At 39.6% G+C, this 20,496-nt stretch overlaps 2 protein-coding genes across 2 annotated transcripts in view; one reads left to right on the forward strand and one right to left on the reverse strand.

The window, feature by feature from the left end:
* The window catches only part of CHID1 (chitinase domain containing 1), a 49,485-nt gene extending 33,494 nt beyond the window's left edge, over positions 1 to 15,991 (reverse strand). Inside the window, exons 1-7 of the mRNA XM_015821215.1 lie at positions 15,941 to 15,991; positions 12,527 to 12,665; positions 10,658 to 10,807; positions 9,773 to 9,905; positions 6,548 to 6,592; positions 5,132 to 5,238; positions 4,756 to 4,817 (exon numbers count right to left, since the gene is read on the reverse strand). Of these exons, the coding sequence (XP_015676701.1) occupies positions 4,756 to 4,817; positions 5,132 to 5,238; positions 6,548 to 6,592; positions 9,773 to 9,905; positions 10,658 to 10,807; positions 12,527 to 12,637 (608 nt within the window). The 5' untranslated portion in view covers positions 12,638 to 12,665; positions 15,941 to 15,991. The remainder of the gene's footprint in view (positions 1 to 4,755; positions 4,818 to 5,131; positions 5,239 to 6,547; positions 6,593 to 9,772; positions 9,906 to 10,657; positions 10,808 to 12,526; positions 12,666 to 15,940) is intronic.
* Positions 15,992 to 19,480: 3,489 nt separating this feature from the next.
* Positions 19,481 to 20,496, forward strand: part of AP2A2 (adaptor related protein complex 2 subunit alpha 2) — a 56,061-nt gene continuing 55,045 nt past the window's right edge. The window contains exon 1 of the mRNA XM_015821240.2: positions 19,481 to 19,644. Coding sequence (XP_015676726.1) covers positions 19,578 to 19,644 — 67 coding nt within the window. The 5' untranslated portion in view covers positions 19,481 to 19,577. The remainder of the gene's footprint in view (positions 19,645 to 20,496) is intronic.

A 20,496-nucleotide genomic window follows, 5' to 3' on the forward strand; every position in this document is an offset into this window, starting at 1 on the left:
TTAATAGGTTAAATTTCCAAGGCTCAGTCCTGGTTATCTCCGAGACCGCCTCCTGCCGCAGATTCCCTCCCACAGGCCGGTACGCTCCCACAGAGCGGGCCTCCTCAGGGTGCCGTCGGCCAAGCAATGTCGGCTGGCGACCCCCAGGGGGAGGGCCTTCTCTGTGGGTGCCCCCACCCTCTGGAACGAACTACCCCCCGAGATCCGGACGATTCCGGATCTCTTNAGTTTTAAATAGGGATAATTTTTAATGATTTTAAAGTTTCAGGGGATTTTTAAGGATAATTTTAATTGATCGGCCTGTTTAAATATTTCTTTTTAATTCGGCTTTTAATTATTGTATTTGTATTGTAGTTTTTATGAGGCTGTTAGCCGCCCTGAGTCCCATGAGGAGAAGGGCGGGGTATAAATTAAATTATAATAATAATAAATTATAATAATAATAATAATAATGATGTGTCATTGAAAGAGAGATGCAAATCTCTCTGAAGTGAAAACAGTGCTTTTCAATTCAGCTGTGCAGTGGCACCACCTACTGGCCTAAATAAAATTAGTATCTTTTTTTAAATGCATGGAATCAGACTTTTATGCCTGTCTCAGAAATGATGGCTTCTTAGTATTCATAGATCTCTTCCATACCATCACAATTTTCACTCCACTAAGCTTTAAAAAAAAAGCCTTCCAAATTAAGCTGTAATTGTCCTCAATGAAGCCAACCTTGAAACTTTAAGAACTGCCACAAGGAGGAAGGGTCAATTTATTTTCCAAAGCACCAGAAGGCAAGATAAGAAACAATGGATGGAAACTAATCAAGGAGAGAAGTAACCTGGAATTAAGGAGAAACTTCCTAACAGTGAGGACAATTAACCAGTGGAACAGCTTGTCTTCAGATGTTGTGGGTGCATCATCACTCGAGGTTTTTAAGAAGAGACTGGACAGCCACCTGTCTGAAATGGTATAGGGACTCCTGCTTGAGCAGAGGGCTGGAATAGAAGACCTCCAAGGTCCCTTCCAACTCTATTCTGATTGATTGAAATTCATGAGCCAATCAGTGATTCTCCACCAGACCAATGACAACATAAAAAGCATCGTTCACTCAGTACCCTGCTCACCTTCAAGTTGTGTGTGTGTGTGTGGTTTTTTTTAATACACTGACTTTTTCATGCCACTGAATGAAACAGGGACCCATTTTCTGCCACAGTTTATAAGAGTTATTAACAGTGAGTTGTTAACCGTTGAGAGATTGAGGTGTAAGAAACTTTTCCCCATACATAACCACCATCTGATAAGGTATGTTGGGCTGAGTAAATGAATGAATAGCAATTTGAGCCTGGGTTTTCCCAATCCAAGCAGGATACGTCTCTGCTTTTAGGAACTCACTTTTCAACGTTAAAATATCCTCTAGTGCCACGGTCCCCAACCCCTGGTCTGTGGACTAGTACCGGGCCGCAGCATGCCAGCAACCGGTCAGCACAAACAAGCAAAGCCCCATCAGTGGGATGCAGGCAGCACACAAAACCACGCAACTTCCGGTCTGCGGAAAAACCTCTCTCCATAGAACTGGTCCCTGGTGCCCAAAGGGTTGGGGACCTCTGCTCTAGTGAAACTGAAAAAGCTTCATTCTTATTCCTTTGCAATAGATGGAAAAAAATTAAGTTGTCTGTTCTATTTCCCTCCTACCAAAGAATTCCAGTAGTTTTTTTTAATCAATAAACACACTGAAAAAAACTCAACTGGTGGAGGAAAATTGCAATGAAACTGCTACTATAATCCTCCAAATCAAAAATGACAAATGACTATAAAAATTAAAAACAAAGTAAGAAAAATAAAATGGTTCCAATTTCTTCTGGAACAAGTATTGTGCAATGCTGTGCAATTGTATAACCATCTTTTATAGCTATCACCAAGGGAACTCACGCTGTCATTAATTATAAATATTAAAATATAGGAATTTTACCTCCTGTGGATTCCTACTCTATCACACAATTTTATTCCCTTTTGTGTGCTTTCAAGACAATCTTGACTCTTGGCAATAGCCTGGATGAATTCCTTCTATTTTCTTGGCAAGGTTTCAGATATGGTTTGCCATTGCCTCCTTTCTAGGGCTAAGAGAGTGACTGGCTGAAGATCACCCAACTGGCTTTATGCTTAAGATGGGACTAGAACGCAGAGTCTTCCAGTTTCTAGCCTTGTTCCTTATCCCCCACACCAACTGGCTTTTTTATGTATTCCTAGTAAGGTATTAGTCTGAATCAGCAAACCACAATGATACTAGAAAATAATCATGTTTTAGCTACACAAATAATCAAACCCATTAAAGTCAAGTAATTCTTAAACAGCCCATTGAAATCAGATATTGATACTGAGAAACAAAGCAGCAGCATAGAGCTAGTGAGGTTTTCAGTGAAAATGCTTAAAAGTATGATTTCTAAAGATTAGAGGACCGCAAGAACTTTACTGCCACTGTGTGGATAAAGTCTGAACAACCTGTCAAGTTTTGACGAGCAGAAGAAATGTTACGAAGCTTTTGTTGGTGTGGAAAACAAGTGCATAGCTTTCCACTAATCATATCACGAACTCTCATTGCTAGGATTAGGAAGAAACCCTGCCAGAGAAATCTGTTGTTGGTCAGCATTCACCAAGGTTCCAGAAAGAATACGTTCATTACAGTAAAAACAATGAGGCCTATGATGATCTAACGTGCTACATTTATTACAGCACATCTACACCTCTAATCACAGCCAATCTCATCAGATGCAACAACAATTCACAGACACAGCAGCTAAAATCCAGACAGGGACAATTAAAAGACTATAAGCTAGAAGTTATGATTTTTATCTTCTGAAAAAAATGCTCTTGGACTGTGACATTAAAAAAGTAAATTCCAGTAACAATTGTGTTCTAGGAACATTTTTTTATGAAGCTTGAGGGACCAAGAAGGGTACCTTCAAAAGCTATTAGTAACATGCAAACCAATGCATCCAGGTGTTATAAGGCTCTTCCTCCCTTTCAACCATTTCTGTGTCTAGTCGTCTTCTTTTCTCCTATAACCACTATGCACTGTGAAAATCTAAACTAGATGCAATACCCAGATCCTTATCAAGAAAAGTTAGCACAGAGACTAAGCACAGAGGTTTTTCACACCTGCGTGGATGCAGGGATACCTGAACAACAATCTCACCAAATCAACGTAAGTAACACTGCAACACAGAAAAGGTTGCCATCTGGCTTGCTCAGAAAGAAGCTTTGTTCACTGATTTAAATTTAGCAGTGGTCGATGTATGGTTTTCTAAGCTCTCTGGCGGGCATCCGTCAATATAAAAAATGGAACATAATAATATGTCAAATCTTGAAAGTGGTGAATCTTTAAAGATGCTTCTGAACAGTGCTTTTTTTGTAAAAAAAAAAAAAAAAAAAAAAAAAAAAGATGCCGGAACTCACACACGTCATACAACCCGCCTTGCCTACCCTACAAGGTTCCATCCAAAAAAGATCCCGGAACTCCGTTCTGGGCGTTCTAGGACAAAAAAAGCCCTGCTTCTGAATTCATCATCGATGACACTAAGTGGCTATAAGGAAGAGGGGCTTTTTCAGTTAGGGTACCCTATTTAGAATGGTCTCTGCAGCAGGTATGCAAGTGCCCACAAAATATTTTTACAATCAAACCGGTTAGGTTAAAAGAATTGTGGGGAAAAAAATAACCATGTTATCTACATATTTTTGTCTACAAGTGGTAATACCAGCTTTCTTCCAAAGAATTTGCACATGGTACTTTCTTAAATACAACTAATGAATTGTACAGCTTCACTAAAAGCAGCTAGTGAAAGTGTTAACAGCTTTTTTTTATTTAAAATCTGTAGTATTTAAGGATCCTTTTGTTCAAGTAACAACAATAACATGTTACACTTTGAAGTCCAGCAAGAGACATTTTGTGACTTGGAATTCATGACCAACTAACAGGGGATCAATTCTAATCTTGAAGATTTAACTGCAGTAACAACAATAATAACAGTAATAACTCTGTCATTAAAAGGCAGGAACTTTTGGAGTCAGATTCAACACAAAGAAAACGAGTTTTGCAAGATACCTTGGAGGTAGACGACAGGAATGGATGTATTCCTTGTTAAAACAAAACCAAAAAAAAAATAAAATCCCACACTATTTGGTTTGACACTGCAACTCAGACATGCCTAAACCTGTTCCAATTCATATGAAACCTTCCCACTTCATATAGGAGTCACTTTATCTCCTTATAACTTTCTTTATGGAAGGGGTCCCCAACCCCTGGTCTGTGGACCAGTACCGGGCCATGGCATGCCAGCAACTGGGCACACAAACAAGCAAAGCCCCATCCACGGGATGCAGGCAGCAAACAAAACCACGCCCCCTCTGGTCCACGGAAAAACCTCTCTCCACATTACCGGTCCCCAACACGTTACAGGTTAGGGACCTCTACTTTATGGTGTTCCTACAATGTTGTCCAGATTACCCTAAACTACCAGAGTAGCATGCACTAAAGAAATTCCCACACTTAACCATAGCATCAGAAGGCTTGTTCTTTAATAGGAAATTCTTGACAATGACTTCCTTACACTGTACTTTCAGGCTCTTTTTTTTTTTTTTTACCTTGGTATGATCACAATGATTTCAATTAGACTTGCTTTAAATAAACATGATTCTCATTGCAGCCCTTAATAGTTCAAATACTTTTTCCCCCAAAAAAATGGCATGCATCTGAATAAGCCCTGGACTTACGTTTGTTTTTGATTTCCTAGCTGATTCCATACTTCAATCATAAAGCCATCGAAGTTTTCACTCTAAAAGAATAGAAAAATTTGAGTAAGAAAAAAAAATCCACTCCAACAAATATTGTGAAGCCTGTTATTTACTGTTGATAAGGTCTCAGGCATCCTGCAAAAAATTGTTCAACTTGCTTTGGGGTTTTAATGCTTTTGCTTCCTGTATTTCAACATCTAGAGGTCAGTTTTCATTTGTTCAATACTGAATATGATTTTCAAAATAAGTTGTTAACTTGAACATTGTGCCACTTTAATTTTTTTTTTACTATTACTATCACTTAAACAATAACATTAGTTGTTGTTGTTTTTAGTTCTAAGGGATATTATTTTACCTTGGCTATTTGAATCATAATATTAGAAAGTTCTTCTATCTCATCCTCACTGCCAAATACGGTTTCAAAATCGTGATAAGACCAATCTTCAAATAAAATCCGTGGGACTAAATATAAAAAAAGGGACAAAACATAGAAACGGCCATTATTTTTCTTCATAAGAAATTTAGTTTTTATAAGTATGACGAAACCCTAACCCCAACCATGGAAAATAAGACAAAACTGAAAAAACCAATAACCAGTAAGTAATTGTAAATTAACATTATGATCCAAAGTAAAATATACAACAATTAACCCATGCATTAGAGCAGGCATGTCAAACTGCCAGCCCATGAGCTGGATGAGTCACGCCGAAACCGCGCCCATCCCATTGCTGGCAATGGGGAAAAAGTCCCGATATGTTGCGCAACATCACGTGACATCGCGAGTTTGACATGCCTGCATTAGAGAGACTGGTTACCTAGTTAATGAGTTACACTGCCTCTAAAACCAGATAGGAGGAGGATCAACACCACTTCCTAAAGACCTAGAGGTGGAACTATGGGCAGGATCCCTCAAGCTGATCTCAGCAGCTGAGTTGGCTGGTACTAGAAGAGATATACTTTCAAGTAGTTGGTTAAAAGCTATTCTCAGTCTTTTTAATTGAGCCTGGTCTCTCTGAGGCAGCCACTGTGGGGCTTAGGGACAGGATATCTATTTTGTTATCACAATGGTTTGGTTCTACAGATGCAGTATGAACCTGTTACAACTTCAACACCATCTTAAAGAAGAGCCTCATATATAACTCATTTCATTCACCTAGTTGTAAGGATACATAGAACACCAAAGCTAAGCTATCTTAGTCTATCCAAGTAGCAATTTTTCTTTTTCCTACAGGATCTCATCCCTAACAACATCATCTCTGCAAGCATTCCTTATTCCAAATTAGTTAATAGTATATCTGGTAAGGATTCAGAATGTACTGTGGATCTCCAGCTTTTACTTGCATTTTGCAATAGTGAAAGATCTGTGACATACTGTATCTAGATCGTATGGCATTCAACACTGGGGATTGCAGTGTTAGCCATCATAAATTTTGCGAGACAAGTGAATATAGGGACACAGAATTGCTGTAATAGCTCTTTAATTAACATACTTTAGTTAACATATATTACACTACCTCATCTTTGTTCCAGAAAGATTTATATAATTTTAATGCATAGGTAAGTCTTCAATTCTCAATAATAAGGAATACGAAGGCAGCCTTGCTAGACTGTACTACGGACTAAACTAAATCAACATACTACTTTCCCTAGAGGTCAAACAAAGAGAGTGATCATCGAAAATATAACAGCAATTAAGATGGGGGGGAAGGTAAATCCATTTATACTGCAAGCCTTCTAGAATTTGAATGTGAAAAGTTAATTAAAATTTTACCTATTTTGATGTTCTTGGCATTTCTCTTAACTTCTTTCATCCAACCTGTAAAAGATAACATTTAAAGATTCATATGGCTTATCCCAAAAGAATATCTCTAATATAATTATGTAAAACTTTTAAAATGCTTCTGCTTTGGCCATATAAAGGAAACAGCTGGGCTAACCTTTCAGCTATAGTCAAATATAACTCTTGTAAGCAACATCCAAACTTGTATTGGCTGTGATCACCAAGAATAACAACACTCACAATTTAACTCATCTGGAAGATACCAGATTAGAAGTGGTTCTGCTAGAAAAATTACATAAAGGCCAAAGAGTTAATAAATTGCCTCTAATACTCTCTGTTCCCCCCCCCAATATAAAACTGTACAAATTGTTAAGAGCAGGGTAACACATAGGAAGATAAATTTCATTTTCTGCACCCAATTCTTTTGCTTTCAGCTGGCTATTGCAGCTTCAAAACTATTCATAATAAACAAGTATACAAATATAGATAAAATTAGGCAACTTATATCCACAAAAAACATATTTCAATTAGAAACTAATAATAATCTTGTGCCTTCAAATCAGCCTTGATTCCTGGTAACTGCCTGGACAAGTCCATGAAGTTTTTTGGCAATATTTTTAGAAATGGACAGTCTTAAAATCATCCAGCTGGCATCATGCTTAATAAGACTGAAACTCATAGTCTCTTGGTTTCTAGCCTTGTACCTTTAACTATTACATCAAGGTGGCTTTCTACAATACATGGATACAATGTATATCAGGCGATAAGAACCAGACCCACTTATGTAGAGTTTGAGCTAGCTATTATTATTTTCTGCCTATAATAGAGGAATCTGGCAGCCTACCCTTCAGAAGAATTACTTAGGCTCCAAGGAACTTGGGGAGTGGGGTTGCTCCTAGGACCTAGCTTTTTGCAGTTGTGCAGTGACTCCAGGCTAACTCTGCTTTTGATCCCACTTCCCTGCCAAGCTGGATGTTTCCCAACATCATACAATGATAGATAGTGTGCCAACAAGTAAGTGTTGACTGTTAGCAAACAGACAGTGTGACCTTCATCATCCATCGTCTTTGCTCTTGTTTGTCCTCTTTTCTTCTTCACTGACTTCTGCAAAAAGTTAGGTCTTCAAATGTATCTAAGATATGATAATTTGAACCTAGTTATTTGTGCCTCAAACAAGAATTTTGTATTGATTTATTCTATGATCCATCTGTTTCTTTTCCTGAGTGTCCATGGTATTCTCAAAAGTCTTTTTCAACACTGAAGTACAAACATATTCTTGCTTCTTCAAAGTCCAGTTTTCATGTCCATTGCAACTTGCAACTTCCTGTTGGCTTTCCCATTAACTTTACTTGTGGGAAGCTAGTGGGGAGGGTTGCAAATAGTAATCATGTGATCACAGGACACGGGGACAGTCAGAACTTCAAGGACCACTTGTTCAGCACTGTTGCAAGTATGAATGGTCACTGAATGTGTGCCCATTAATTTTTTTGAGCAATTGCATGGGCATCCATTTTGCTGTTGAAAAATGTATAGACATTTTTTCTTTTTTCTGATGTTCTGGATTATTGCAGTGTGTTCATGCTCATTTGAATAATGTATATGAACACTTTATATACACAGCTATAATGGAGCACTTTATTAATGTGGATTGTTTTTTGATAGATTTGCGATTCTAATTCATGGTAATTTCTCCTGCTGATGAGGATATCCAGGAAGGGGAAAGTATTGTTACTCTTGTGTGAATTTTATTTCTTTGAACATATTATTTCATTTGTCTTCTCTAGTTATTCCTTTTTTATTATGACAAAGGTATTAGCTATATACCGTATCCATACATTTGGTTGTATGTGTGGGGGTATTATAGTTTATAAATGGTGCATTATGGTTTCTCCTATGAGTCTTAAAAGTAGTGATCCCATGGTGTTTCTCTGATTTGTTGGTATATTTGCCCATCAAATTGAAAGTAGGTAGAGAGGCAGAGTTTGATGAAATCCATGATTCTGGGTATTTCAATCTTAGTGTATTTTGCTAGATCAAATGTATTGTGTAGTGCTGCTGCTGCTGCTAATAATAATAACAACAATAACAACAATAACAACAACAATAATAATAGAGTTGGAAGGGACCTTGGAGGTCTCCTAGTCCAACCCCCTGCTCAGGCAGGAAACCCTATACCATTTCAGACAAATGGCTGTCCAGTCTTTTCTTTAAAACTTCCAGTGTTGGAGCATTCACGCTTCTGGAGGCAGGTTGTTCCACTAAGTTCTTGATTTTTATTATGAGAACTTTGTCCATTTACATTTTCAGCTATCAGAGTGGCCACACATGCATAGTGCAGTTTCATGATGCTTCTTCCTTCAGTTTCATGTTCATGTTCTTCCAATCCAGCTTTCCTCATTATATATTCAACACATACTGTAGGTTGTGTATAAGTAAGTTTCACTGCATCCATGCTTGCAATGGTTCTACCCAAAAAGGTTAGTGTGAAAACAGTACTGTGGGTTGTGGAAGAATTTGAAGAAGCAATAAAAACTATGTAAAAATGCTTTGAAAATGAACGAGATTAACAAAGTACACCATATCAGAAGGGGGGAAATTTAGGAAAACATCCCATATTGGCTTAATGGGACCATTCACTGAATGTTAAATGTCACTGGAAAATAAAATGGAAAAATGGGAGTAAGGCAGAATTAATGCATCTATTTAAGCATCCCATATGTACAATATCATGGGGTAAGGCGCTAACAGCTACCACCTTAAGCAAAAGCACTTTTAATAAGGAATCAAAATACATAGTAATATTTTGTTACAGATGCCACTTCTATTAGTGTCTTGAACACTGGGTCAAAGCCTCCACAATTTGAAAACACAAGCATGCATCATTTTCTCTCTTTAAGTACCTCATGAATGAGAATATGGCTAGAAAATTGACATAGATGTGCCAATCTCTCTTTTTAATATGACTTTGGTATGGATTTTATAACATTCTTAGCTGAAATAAAAATGTGGGGACATTATTACATTGATCAAATGTATTTTGTATTGCATAGAACATATCTAGTTATTATAAATTGGCTACACTTCCTTCCTCCCAGCCATGAGAAAGAAATATTTCTATACAACTCAGCAGGTTTTCACAATACAAGGTTAACACTGGAAAGCCTGGCAGCAGAAGCATTAGAAACAGGTCTCAGGCAGAAGATAGAAAGCACAGACCTTGGTCAACGTCATGGAGCCCTGTCACCTGGAACTTCTCCTTTCCTCTTCTCTTCACCTGCAGCCAGACTGGTGAAATTGTTGTAAATTTGTTTCCAAAAGTTTTAGCAATATCATAGCCATGGCTATTCCACTATAAAAAAAGAAGAAAAGGAACATAGTATGGAAACATATTTGCTACGTTATTTACTATTTTCAAATGTAAATTATACTGAAAGAACTAGATTAAGGTCCTCAACTCTAGTTTAACCTATCCCAGTGATGGCAAACCTTTTAGAGACCGAGTGCCCAAACTGCAACCCAAAACCCACTTATGTATCATCGGTGCCAGGTGGGCGTGGCCGATTGGGTGGGTGTGGCCGATTGGATGGGCATGGCCGATTAGGTGGGCATGGCCCATTGTGTGGGCGTGGTTGTGGTGGTAATGGCTGGGTGGGACTAAAAAATTCAATCAATTCCAAATTTGCGAGATCTTTTTTTTCCCCACGAGAAGTTGAAATTGATTGAACCTTTTTTTTTTTTGCACACGGCGGCGGAGGCCTAAAGTGGAAAGGTTTTATAAAACCCAGCTGAAGGCCTAGGACTGGAGCGACGGTGTGTGTGCCCACAGAGAGGGCTCTGCGTGCCACCCGTGCCATAGGTTCACCACCACGGACCTATCCCCTCACAAAAGAAGCCTGTATTTTTACACTGTTTAATTAATTAATATCCTGCCTTTATTATTTATTTTTTTTACAAATAGCTCAGGGCGGCAAACATATCCAAGACATTTTTCTTCTCCTATTTTTACCCACAACAACAACCCTGTGAGGTGTGTTGGACTGAAAGACAGTGACTGGCCCAAAGTCACCCAGCTGTTGCACCTCAACTTCACTCCATACTTACAGGTGTAATGTAGCCCAAAGTTTCTCCCTTGAAGGAGTGTTCACGTCCTTTTGTAGCACAATAGCTTTTGTGTTCAAGGACAATATGCTTTGCCATTGGATCAATAACTACTAAACCACGCTCCTGTACTGTTTGATTTGAATGACGTATCTGTCAAAATAAAGTTATTGTAGAATTGATTTAGAGAGATTGCTAGCACACAATTCAAGGAAAGGTAATATCTTTAGGGGGCTTCAAAATTACAGGACCAAAACCTAGTGCATTTAGAAATATAAGATGGGGGGAAACACAGGGAAAGCTCTTATTTTCACACCCTACTTACGAACACAGGTCCGTTGCTACTGGAAACAGATGGGATTAGCTGCTAAGTCAATAATCATAACCAAGATGGCAATTCTGAAAAGGGAATGGTACATTCTCCAGAAATGAAAGAAAAGTATTGCAGGGAATATATGACCAAATTTAAATTCAGCATATTCTTGGCAACACTAGACCACATCCCAAACTACACAGAAGCAGAGAGATCCAGCCTAGGGTGGAAGGTGATTTAGTTGACTCTCCCTTTCTCATGGCCCCTACGTTACCTCTCATGCTGCCCTGGGGGGATCAAAACTATCTGAAAAGTACAAGGAAGAATAGTGAAGATCTCCCTGGTCATCTCTTTCTACCAATTTGAACTTCCCTAGTCTAAACAATGGTTCTAACATTATCTACTAAAAATCCTTTGGACTTTGGATCATTATTTTCTAATATATTTACAATAATTGACCATTATTCTGAGGACTTACTAACTAAGCAATCATAAGGCATGCACAAATGTCTTTATAGTTCCTATTTTCAAAAAAACTACATCCAATGCTTTGATGATTGTATATCTACAAGTAAAACTAATATTTGGAACCACCTCGGAAAATCTGAGGTCTCTTATATAGAAGCAAATTTAAAATACAAAGTTTTATGTAGCCTATCTATTCTTAAATAATTATGTCTGGTGAAAATCTGTTCATGTTGCTGCAGAAACACACAATTGGAAGCTGAAAGTGATAGTGATTGCTGCCTCATCTAGAGAATTCAGTCTGTAACACTATTGGTGTATTATTATTATTATTATTATTATTACTACTACTACTACTACTACTACTGTTACTACTACTGTTACTATTATTACTATTATTGATCGATTCACATAACTTCGTTCAAGTCTGACACCTTCCAGGATAACTGGTTTATCTGATATGATGAATGATGAAACTGAGGAAAAATGTTTGTAATAGCTTAATTAGGATTAGAATCAAAGTAGGAAAATCTCAATCTCCTCTCATCCCCATTTTGTGCCTGTTTCATATCCCATATGAACAGAAAAAAAACAGAAGATAGAAAGATCCCATTTTGAATGGCCACTTTCTTCTTTGTGCTAACGGCTAGAAGAGGGAGCTACACTTAAGTTTACTTTCTGGGTTTAGATAATACTAGACAACCTGTGCCCCATCGGGTCATCATTGCAGAGATATATCCTTACCTAGACAGAGAAACAGAATGACCACAAACGGATTGCTATTGTTTTGGTTTTAAAATTAAAGAAGAAAACATCCACAACCATGCATATAAACAAGATGCTGTTAACAAATAGAACACATTATTTAGCATTATAAAATGAAAATTTTATATTACCTAAGAGAGAGCTGCTTTCCAGAACTATCTAATTAGAAATTAAGAAGACCATTGTGAAATTAATAGATTTCTGTCAAGTATTCTCTGTGTATATTCAAAGAAAATACTACTGGGTCAAAGTACAACATTTGCACAGTATTTGATAAGAATCTTTGCTAATCAGAGATTAATGCCAGAAAATCAACCATGTTCTCCTACCTTTTCCTCCAGTGTTTTTGAGGAAGCTTTTTTCAAATCTGTCTTTGACAATGTAGCATCAACCAAGTGAGAAACCAGGGCAAAAATAAGACCAACGCAGATACATTTCATGGCAACTTTAGTTATTTGAGTATAACGTCTATGGATGAAGAAGATAGAAACAGACATCTTACACACTGAATAACAATCTAATTTCGATAATTTTTAGAAACTACTAATAAAGGTAAGGGAAAATTAAAAAGAATAGATCCAGCATCAGTCCCCTCAAAAATAAGATTCTATTAGCATTTGCAGTGTTCCCCCAATGATCTAGCCCAGTGGTTCTCAACCTTTTTAATGCCACGACCCCAACCGGTCGTAAGTCGAGGACTAAACCGGTCGTAAGTCGAGGACTAAACCGGTCGTAAGTCGAGGACTTTCCCTGCCCGGGAGCGCCGCGCATGCGTGGTTCCTCCCCCTGCGCTGGCCGAGGCGTAGCTGGCAAGCGGCAGAGATGGAGCAGGCTGACCACCAGCTGGCCCAGCCCAAGGGAGGTAAGGCACCCGCCGGAAAAGGGGGAAAAATGGCGGACAAAAAAAATGGCGGACAGCCTTGCTTGGCGACCCCCATGAAATGGTCAATCGACCCCAAATGGGGTCCCGACCCACAGATTGAGAACCACTGATCTAGCCTTTCCTCTGGCAATAGTTCAGATTAAAAAGAGTACTTTCATCTGAATAAGCATGCATTAACTTTTTTTAATTGGTGCTTTCAGCATTGGTTTAGAACAGATAGCATTTCCTTGTTTTACTATAATACCGTCAAGAGTTTTGAGGACTGCCTTTTTGCCTGCCTTCTTCTCCTAAATTCCATACTAGTATCTAAAAAAATTAGCATCTTATTAGTACTTTTGTAACATTAAACAAAATTTAAATTAAATAAACAGATGCATAATAATTGAACAAAGTATATTCATTTGATTTAAAATGACTTCTGTATGGTGTCCCCAAATTAACGTTGTATGTGCTTCCCTTTTTGTAATTTCATTCCCCCCCCCCATTTTAATATTTCTGGAAACTTTGTATGGACCGTCATTCTATCCAAGTTTTCGGACTTGCCTTTAATATACTCTCAGAATAGCTACTATCATGGATCTCTTTAACTACAGACATTGTGCACTTCAAGCCTTCAGTCAGAAATCCAGGATGACAGAGATTTTGAGTTTGCCCAACTTTGGGAAAGCATGACATGGAGGAGTTTTAAAATGTGCCATATACAGGTAGTCCTTGCCTTACAAAATTTCATTTAGTGACCGTTACAACAGCACTGAAAAAAGTGACTTATGACCGTGTTTCACAATTATGATCATTGCCAGCATCCCCCATGGTTATGTAATTTACATTCAGATGCTTGACAACTGGTTTATATTTATGTTGGTTGCAGCGTCCCGGGGTCACGTGATCAACTTTTGTGATCTTCCGACAAGCAAAGTCAATGGGGAAGCCAGATTCACTTAACAACCATGTTACAACTGCAGTGATTCACTTAACAAATGTGGCAAGAAAAGTCGTAAAATAGGGCAAAATTCACCTAACAAATTTTTCACTTAACATAAATGTTGGCTCAGTTGTGGTTGTTAAGTCGAGGACTTTCTATTCACTCACTTTTATTCAGCATTATGATGCAAGCATAGCCACAGAATTCAGAGGAAAGAATCATTTTGCAATTTTATATATATATTCTAAGTTTTATATTTGCATCACAAAGACCAGAAACACTTAACACACAAATGGATTGCTTTAAGAATGGCTAGGAAGATGTCCCAGAAGCTATATGATTCTTCATGTTTCACCTTTTTTGGATAGACAGAGGACACAACTCAAGATCCAATCTATCCTTTCATTCAGTGTAGAAGGCCTTGTCAAGTAGCAGCCATAATTGGACATGTAGACAAATTACCAGTAAAGCTTGTCAGATTGTCACCCAGAGTTCAAAAGCAAGCAAGCAAAAAAAAACCAAACAACAAACAAACTAAAATGATCCAAGAGAATTTTGCAGAAGTTATGAAGATCTATTTGTCGCTTGCTTTTCCATCTGCAAATGGAATGCCGAATAAGGTTACATTCTCTAGTGTCTTCAGCCATAGACTAACAGACTTTGCTTCAATGAGGAGGAGGAAGTTTTAAGCATTTTTTTTAAACAATATACATGTCTTGGGGGGGGGGGGAATGGCAAGCCTCCAAAGAGTAATTACTGTGGCATAAACTTTTATAGCTCTAAATCCACAAAAAGCTGTATAGTTAAATCAATTTGTTATCTTTTCAAATCCATTACAATTAATGTTTCCGCTCTGACAGATTTACTCAAGTCAATTGTCCGGAAATTATAGACTTTGTTGTGGAAGTCAGATAGCACCCAATAAAGGGCTGCAAACTTTAATTAATTAGATGGGGTTTTAGAAAACACTTTAATTTAAAAGGTGGCATCAAAACAATGAGTTTTCAAGCAGCATCTTAATTGGGGCCTTCCCTCTTTTGAAATATGCATTGAGACGCTTAAAAAACAGCAGAACTAATTTTCAATGCAAATCTGATGTGAAGCTACTAACTAGAATACGTCACAACAATTCTCACTCCCAGATATAGTGGAAAGCCAAGATCATGGTCACTGAAAATTGTATTGTGAATGTGCAACATTGGGCACAACCCACTGTTTCATTTCCCACCCAATTTACTGGCCACTAGTTCTAATCAAATGGTTTACCTTATTCCATTCCCCATTATAAAAATACCAGATGGGTAAATTATATTTTTACAACGTTCTTCAAACTGATACCCAGTAACCCACTATGCAAAAGTTAAAACTAGGGAAAGACCTGAAAATACAAACTATAAGGATCCAAGAGGATTTTGCAGATTTAGAAAGATCTATCTGTCGCTTGCTTTTCCATCTGTAAGAAAGGAATCCATTCCAATTCCCGTATACAAATTCCACAGAATTTGATTTGTTATACCGCCACAACTCTTTCTAAGTAATATTTCAATGTTACCTCCCTTCAATTCACAAATCCGCCCCCCTGAACATAATAGCGTTATGAGATTAGTTTAAACCACCGTTACTACAGTCTCTGGCTGTACCATACGAAGCCACAATCGAGCAAACTAGATTAAAGAGGGATCGCAAGGCAATCCTGTTGCATGCGCCACTAAATTCTACTGCTCTGCAAAATGACGTGCCTACTAGATTGGCCACTTTAAGCGCAGAGTCCTCAACCTGTTTTCTCCAGAAACGGTGGCGTGTCCCGGCCCTGCTTATTGCAGCACTGGAAGCTGCTAGTGTGGATAGGCTGTTAGCGGGAAATACGGACTTTTTGAAGAGCTACGATTAGTAGAGGCTGACCCGTTGGGTGCACTGTCTTTTCCAATCCCCTCCCACCTTTTCAAGCACTCGCATTCGCGCCCTTGATTTCCTTCTGTAAACCGGATCTGCCTCGACTCGGAAGTGAAACAAAAACATCAGAGGCAAGGAGTGCACGCCTTTTAAAGGAGCCGTTTCTTTGTCTATTTTTTGTGATAAGTGTGACTTCATAATAAAGTGGCTGATACGAGGGAGCTCTAGCGAGATACCCCAGGTCATACGGTAAAACTAAGTCTTATTGGAAGCCCGCTTCGGAGACAGCAGAGAATTACAACGGAGAAATAGCCTACTAAATAGGCTTAAGCAGGCTCAATATAGCAGGGCAATGGCAAAACATCAACCTAAAAATAGCTACATTAGAGGGTATGTGTGTGTAGCAATAATACAATAATATAAACAATAACAAAAACATAAAAAGACTGGATAACAATCCCTAACTGGGAGATTACATTATTAGGTCCAGTCAAAAAGACACAAAATGTTCATAAAAAGTGATGAAAGAGGCTGGTGGTGTAAAACTGAAATTAATTCCATTAGCTAAATTCAATTAACCACAGTTAGGCAAACTATTTCAATTTGATCAAAGTTTGAGCTATATGATCTGAGTTGCAAAAAGTTGGATGAGAACTAGTTGGCAACGAGGAGTTAAGAGTTTTTCTGTATTTGAAAAGAAACATTCAAGGTTGTTTCACTAATTCTTAGCCAATTCAACTACATCTTTCTGCTAAAGATTGCAAGGCTGCTACTAAATCACAAAGTTCTCTCTGACCTTGGATGGTTGTCCAAATGTATAATCTGAGAGTCTAATTTTGAATTTTTTGCAAAGCTGTACATAATTAATGGGACCTAGTTTCCCAGTAAGTCTGAAATCCCATGCACTCTTGCCTAAAAATTCATGGATTTCAGTATCTTCTATATCTGAATAGACATAAGCTAGCATTTGAGGAGGCATAAAGTCAATGGAATATTGCACTGAGTGTGGCTGGCTTTGCGTACCCCCTTAAACTCTGGTACTCATGAATTGTCTTTACACCAGATACTAACTTACTATTTCTCTGACCTACATAGTACCATTTTTGTGTGAATAAAATAAGGGGAGAGCACCCCACCTCCATTCTTCCTTTAAAACTCAGACTGTTACCACCCCTTCAGATTTTTCTTCTAGTAGAAAAGTATGATGAATCACTTTGGAAGTTTCTTACAACCAGTTCAATCATTGGATATACACCTGGGGCTTTGATAGATTTTTATGTTGGCCTGCTGAGTTTTAGTACTGTAGTTTTATTTTTAAAAAGCACAAGGACAAATAACTTTCATTCCTTTTCTGGGGGAGAGGGGAAATCTCCAATTCCATTCCTTCTGGGGGCAATAGAATTTTTCTTGGCAAGAGAAGTGGGTTTGCTATTATTTCCTTGGCCTGACCCTGCTTAGCTTCAGTTTCCACTGCTGGTTGCCTGTAAGAGAGACTGACCTTTCTGAACTTGTGCTGGCACTGATGTCCAAAGCAGAGAAAAACCATGTTTTGATTCTGTTGTCTTTTCAGATTTTTTCACTGCCTACCCAAAGGAGAGAAATGGCCAGAGTGACTTTCTGTGGATACTGCCTGCCTGAAGGAGGAGGACAGGCTATTGTGATGTGATGGAAAGTCTAATGATGAAAAGGATGATGAAAAGACTAGCCATTGTGAGCTCATAGTGACTCACAGGAGTAAAAATCCTAATCCAGGGATATGCAACTTTTCCCTACTTAATGACTATATTGATCTTTGAATGGTGGACTCAACTTGACTATGTAAAGGGATTAAGAATGATCCATACTACTGCTGAAGTGGAAAATGTATGCAAACTAGAGAACCAGTTTAGTGTAGTGGTTAAAGCCCCAAGCTGAAAATGAGGAGATTGTGAGTTCTAATCCCAGTTTAGGCATGAAAGTCAACTGGGTGACTTTGGGCTAGTCACTCTCTCTCTCAGTCCAACCCACCTCACAGGGCTGTTGTTGTGGGGAAAATAGGAAGAAGTATTATGTATGTCCGCTGTCTTGAGTTACTTATAAAGTAATAAAGGCAGGAAAAAAAATCTAATAAATAAGAACCTATAGGTTGCCAGTCCTAGAGTCTGTCAAGGTCCTTTCTGCTTAATACTCTCAATATGAAATTGCACACTAGTTTCACTTGTATAGACCATCTGCATCTACGATCAGTCAACAGACTAATCTATGATTTAGACCCACATCTCTCCCACAAACAGCCATCTAATTACAGCATAGTGGGGAAGCTGACATTATTAGTTGTAAGCCAGCACAGCATTATAATACCATATCAATATTAACTAATGTGCCTGTTAAAACAAGATCCTTAGAGGAATGTATCTTGAAAATTGGAATGGGCATAGAAAGTTCTTCATGCAATAAGTGTAACACATAAAAGGCTGCTGTTTGTGGAATTTTTGAATATTGATACTTATGGAAAACCCCACTGTATTGTTCCAAACATGCAGCTGTATATAGAGAGAGGATTAAGGAATGAGGGGTCCTTGGTGCTCTCTGAGCTTGGTTGTTTTCTTGCAGATATTTCATTACCCAAAATCAAAGCATTGAGCTGCTACCTAGCTGGGTAATAAAATGTCAGCAAGAAAACAACCAAGCTCAGAGAGCACCAAGGAGCCCTCATTTCAACCCTGAGCAGTATGTAATTCTAAGCTTACAGCATGTGAGCATGTAGGCTTGGAAGATAAGTAATAGCAACAGTAATGTAGCATTTTATTGTATAGTTTATTTTGATTGCGGTGAACCATATACATAATGTAATATTTGAATAAAAGAAAATGATAGTTGATTTAACATACTGATTGGAAAGCAGCTGAATTTCAAAAGTTGTAACCAAGCGTTCTAAAGCCTATTTGACTACTCATCTCTCTCATTTGCTACAAACAAGCCACATTTAGGCTTTTATTTTTTAAAATAATGGAACAGCATAGTGTGCTTTTATTTTTTAAAGCAGTGGAACAGCATTGTGTACCGTTTGAAAAATCTAACAGGGCTTATAAGAGTGACAGAGCCATGCGAGATGGGGCTTTTATATACCCTCTACCGACAAAGCAGTAAAAGGGCAAACTTTGGGGTGCTTATTCAGAAATATTTCACTGCGTCCAATCGGCTAAACTCGCCAGGAGGATTGAAGATGGCAAACCAAATCCAATGTTGACGCTCAAGCGGATTTATTTCTCATTAGGGGCATGGCGGAGGCGGTGTTCTGCGCTCCATTTCCTCCGCCTAGCCTAGGAAGGATCAACACCTGTTCCTCCTCCCGCAGCAGGATGCGCGCTGCCTCGGGAGGAAGCCCAGGGCGCTGGAGCGGAGCCTCTTCCTTGGGACTGAGGGCCCTGCAGCTGCAGCTAGTGACGAGGAGCCGATGGGGCCACGGAGCGTCGCTCTGAGGCAGCCTCACTCGGCCCAATCCCCGCCGCTACATCCCTTCCTCCGCACGCGAGGTGGCGCCCCGAGGCGCTGCCTAGCGGCTCCGAGATAGGACGGCGAAGGCGGAAAGGCGTCGCGCTTGCGCTCAGGCGGGGCGGCAAGGCGGCTTCGGAGGCTAAAGGTCCTTCGCGCGGATCGCGGCAGCAGTCTCGGCGGTGGGAGTCTCTGTTTCGGCGTAAAGATGCCGGCCGTGTCGAAGGGGGATGGGATGCGGGGCCTTGCCGTCTTCATCTCGGACATCAGGAACTGTAAGCGTGGCAGGGGCGGCGAGGAAAACTTGCCTCCGGCCAGGAGGGCTCGGCGGGGCTCGCGGTTTTTTGTTTTGTTTTTTTCGGGTGGGGTTCCTTTCCTTCCCGGGAGAAATCGCTCGTTTCCTTGTTTCTGCTCCGTGGCGGGTTCAGCGTTGCCCGTTCCTTTCCCACGGAGGCGGCTCCGGGTTGTCTTGGGAAAGAGACCCTCCGCGGGGAACGTCGGGCTGGGTTGGCTTCGAGCGTAATGAGAAGGCGGCTGTCCTGGGAAGGGCTCCGCTCCGCTCTCGCCACCGACGGCGTTTTGGGCTGGCGATGAGCCCACCTTCTGCTGCCGGGTGTCTCTTTCGCGTTGGCCCAGGGAAGGGGGGTGGGTGGTGGTGTCTCTGCGAAAGCTGATTGTAGCGATGCGAAGCCCCGCGGGATACGCTGTAGATGGGGCCGGAGAAGTCCTGATTAGCCTGCGCCAAGGCAGCCTCTTCTTGCCTGGGTGGCTTTAAAGATAGGGAATGTACTTCGATGGCGGTCCCACCAACCCAGAAAATGGGCCTCAAATGAAAGGAAGGTTAGCTCTGTCTTAGGATGCGGGGGGAAACGGAAGCTTGGCAAGTACTGGTATATCGACAAAGATTGCCATATGTGTAGCCTCAGGAAAGAAAATAAGGAGAGGGTCTATGCTGGGAAGCTGACGGCCCAGTCTCAAAACTCTTCACTGCCCGAGGCAAGGGGGCAAATGAGGCCCCCTCTCAAATCAAGGTTTGTTGGTTAGCCCCCAGACAGAAAATTCCATAAATTCCTCTTCCCTGGCTGTAGAAATGCAGCGAAATAAAAACATCCAAGCATTTTACTCCA

This window comes from Protobothrops mucrosquamatus, unplaced genomic scaffold (assembly GCF_001527695.2).
Source record: "Protobothrops mucrosquamatus isolate PMUCROS unplaced genomic scaffold, P.Mucros_1.0 scaffold_162, whole genome shotgun sequence".
NCBI classification, from domain to species: Eukaryota; Metazoa; Chordata; class Lepidosauria; order Squamata; family Viperidae; genus Protobothrops; species Protobothrops mucrosquamatus.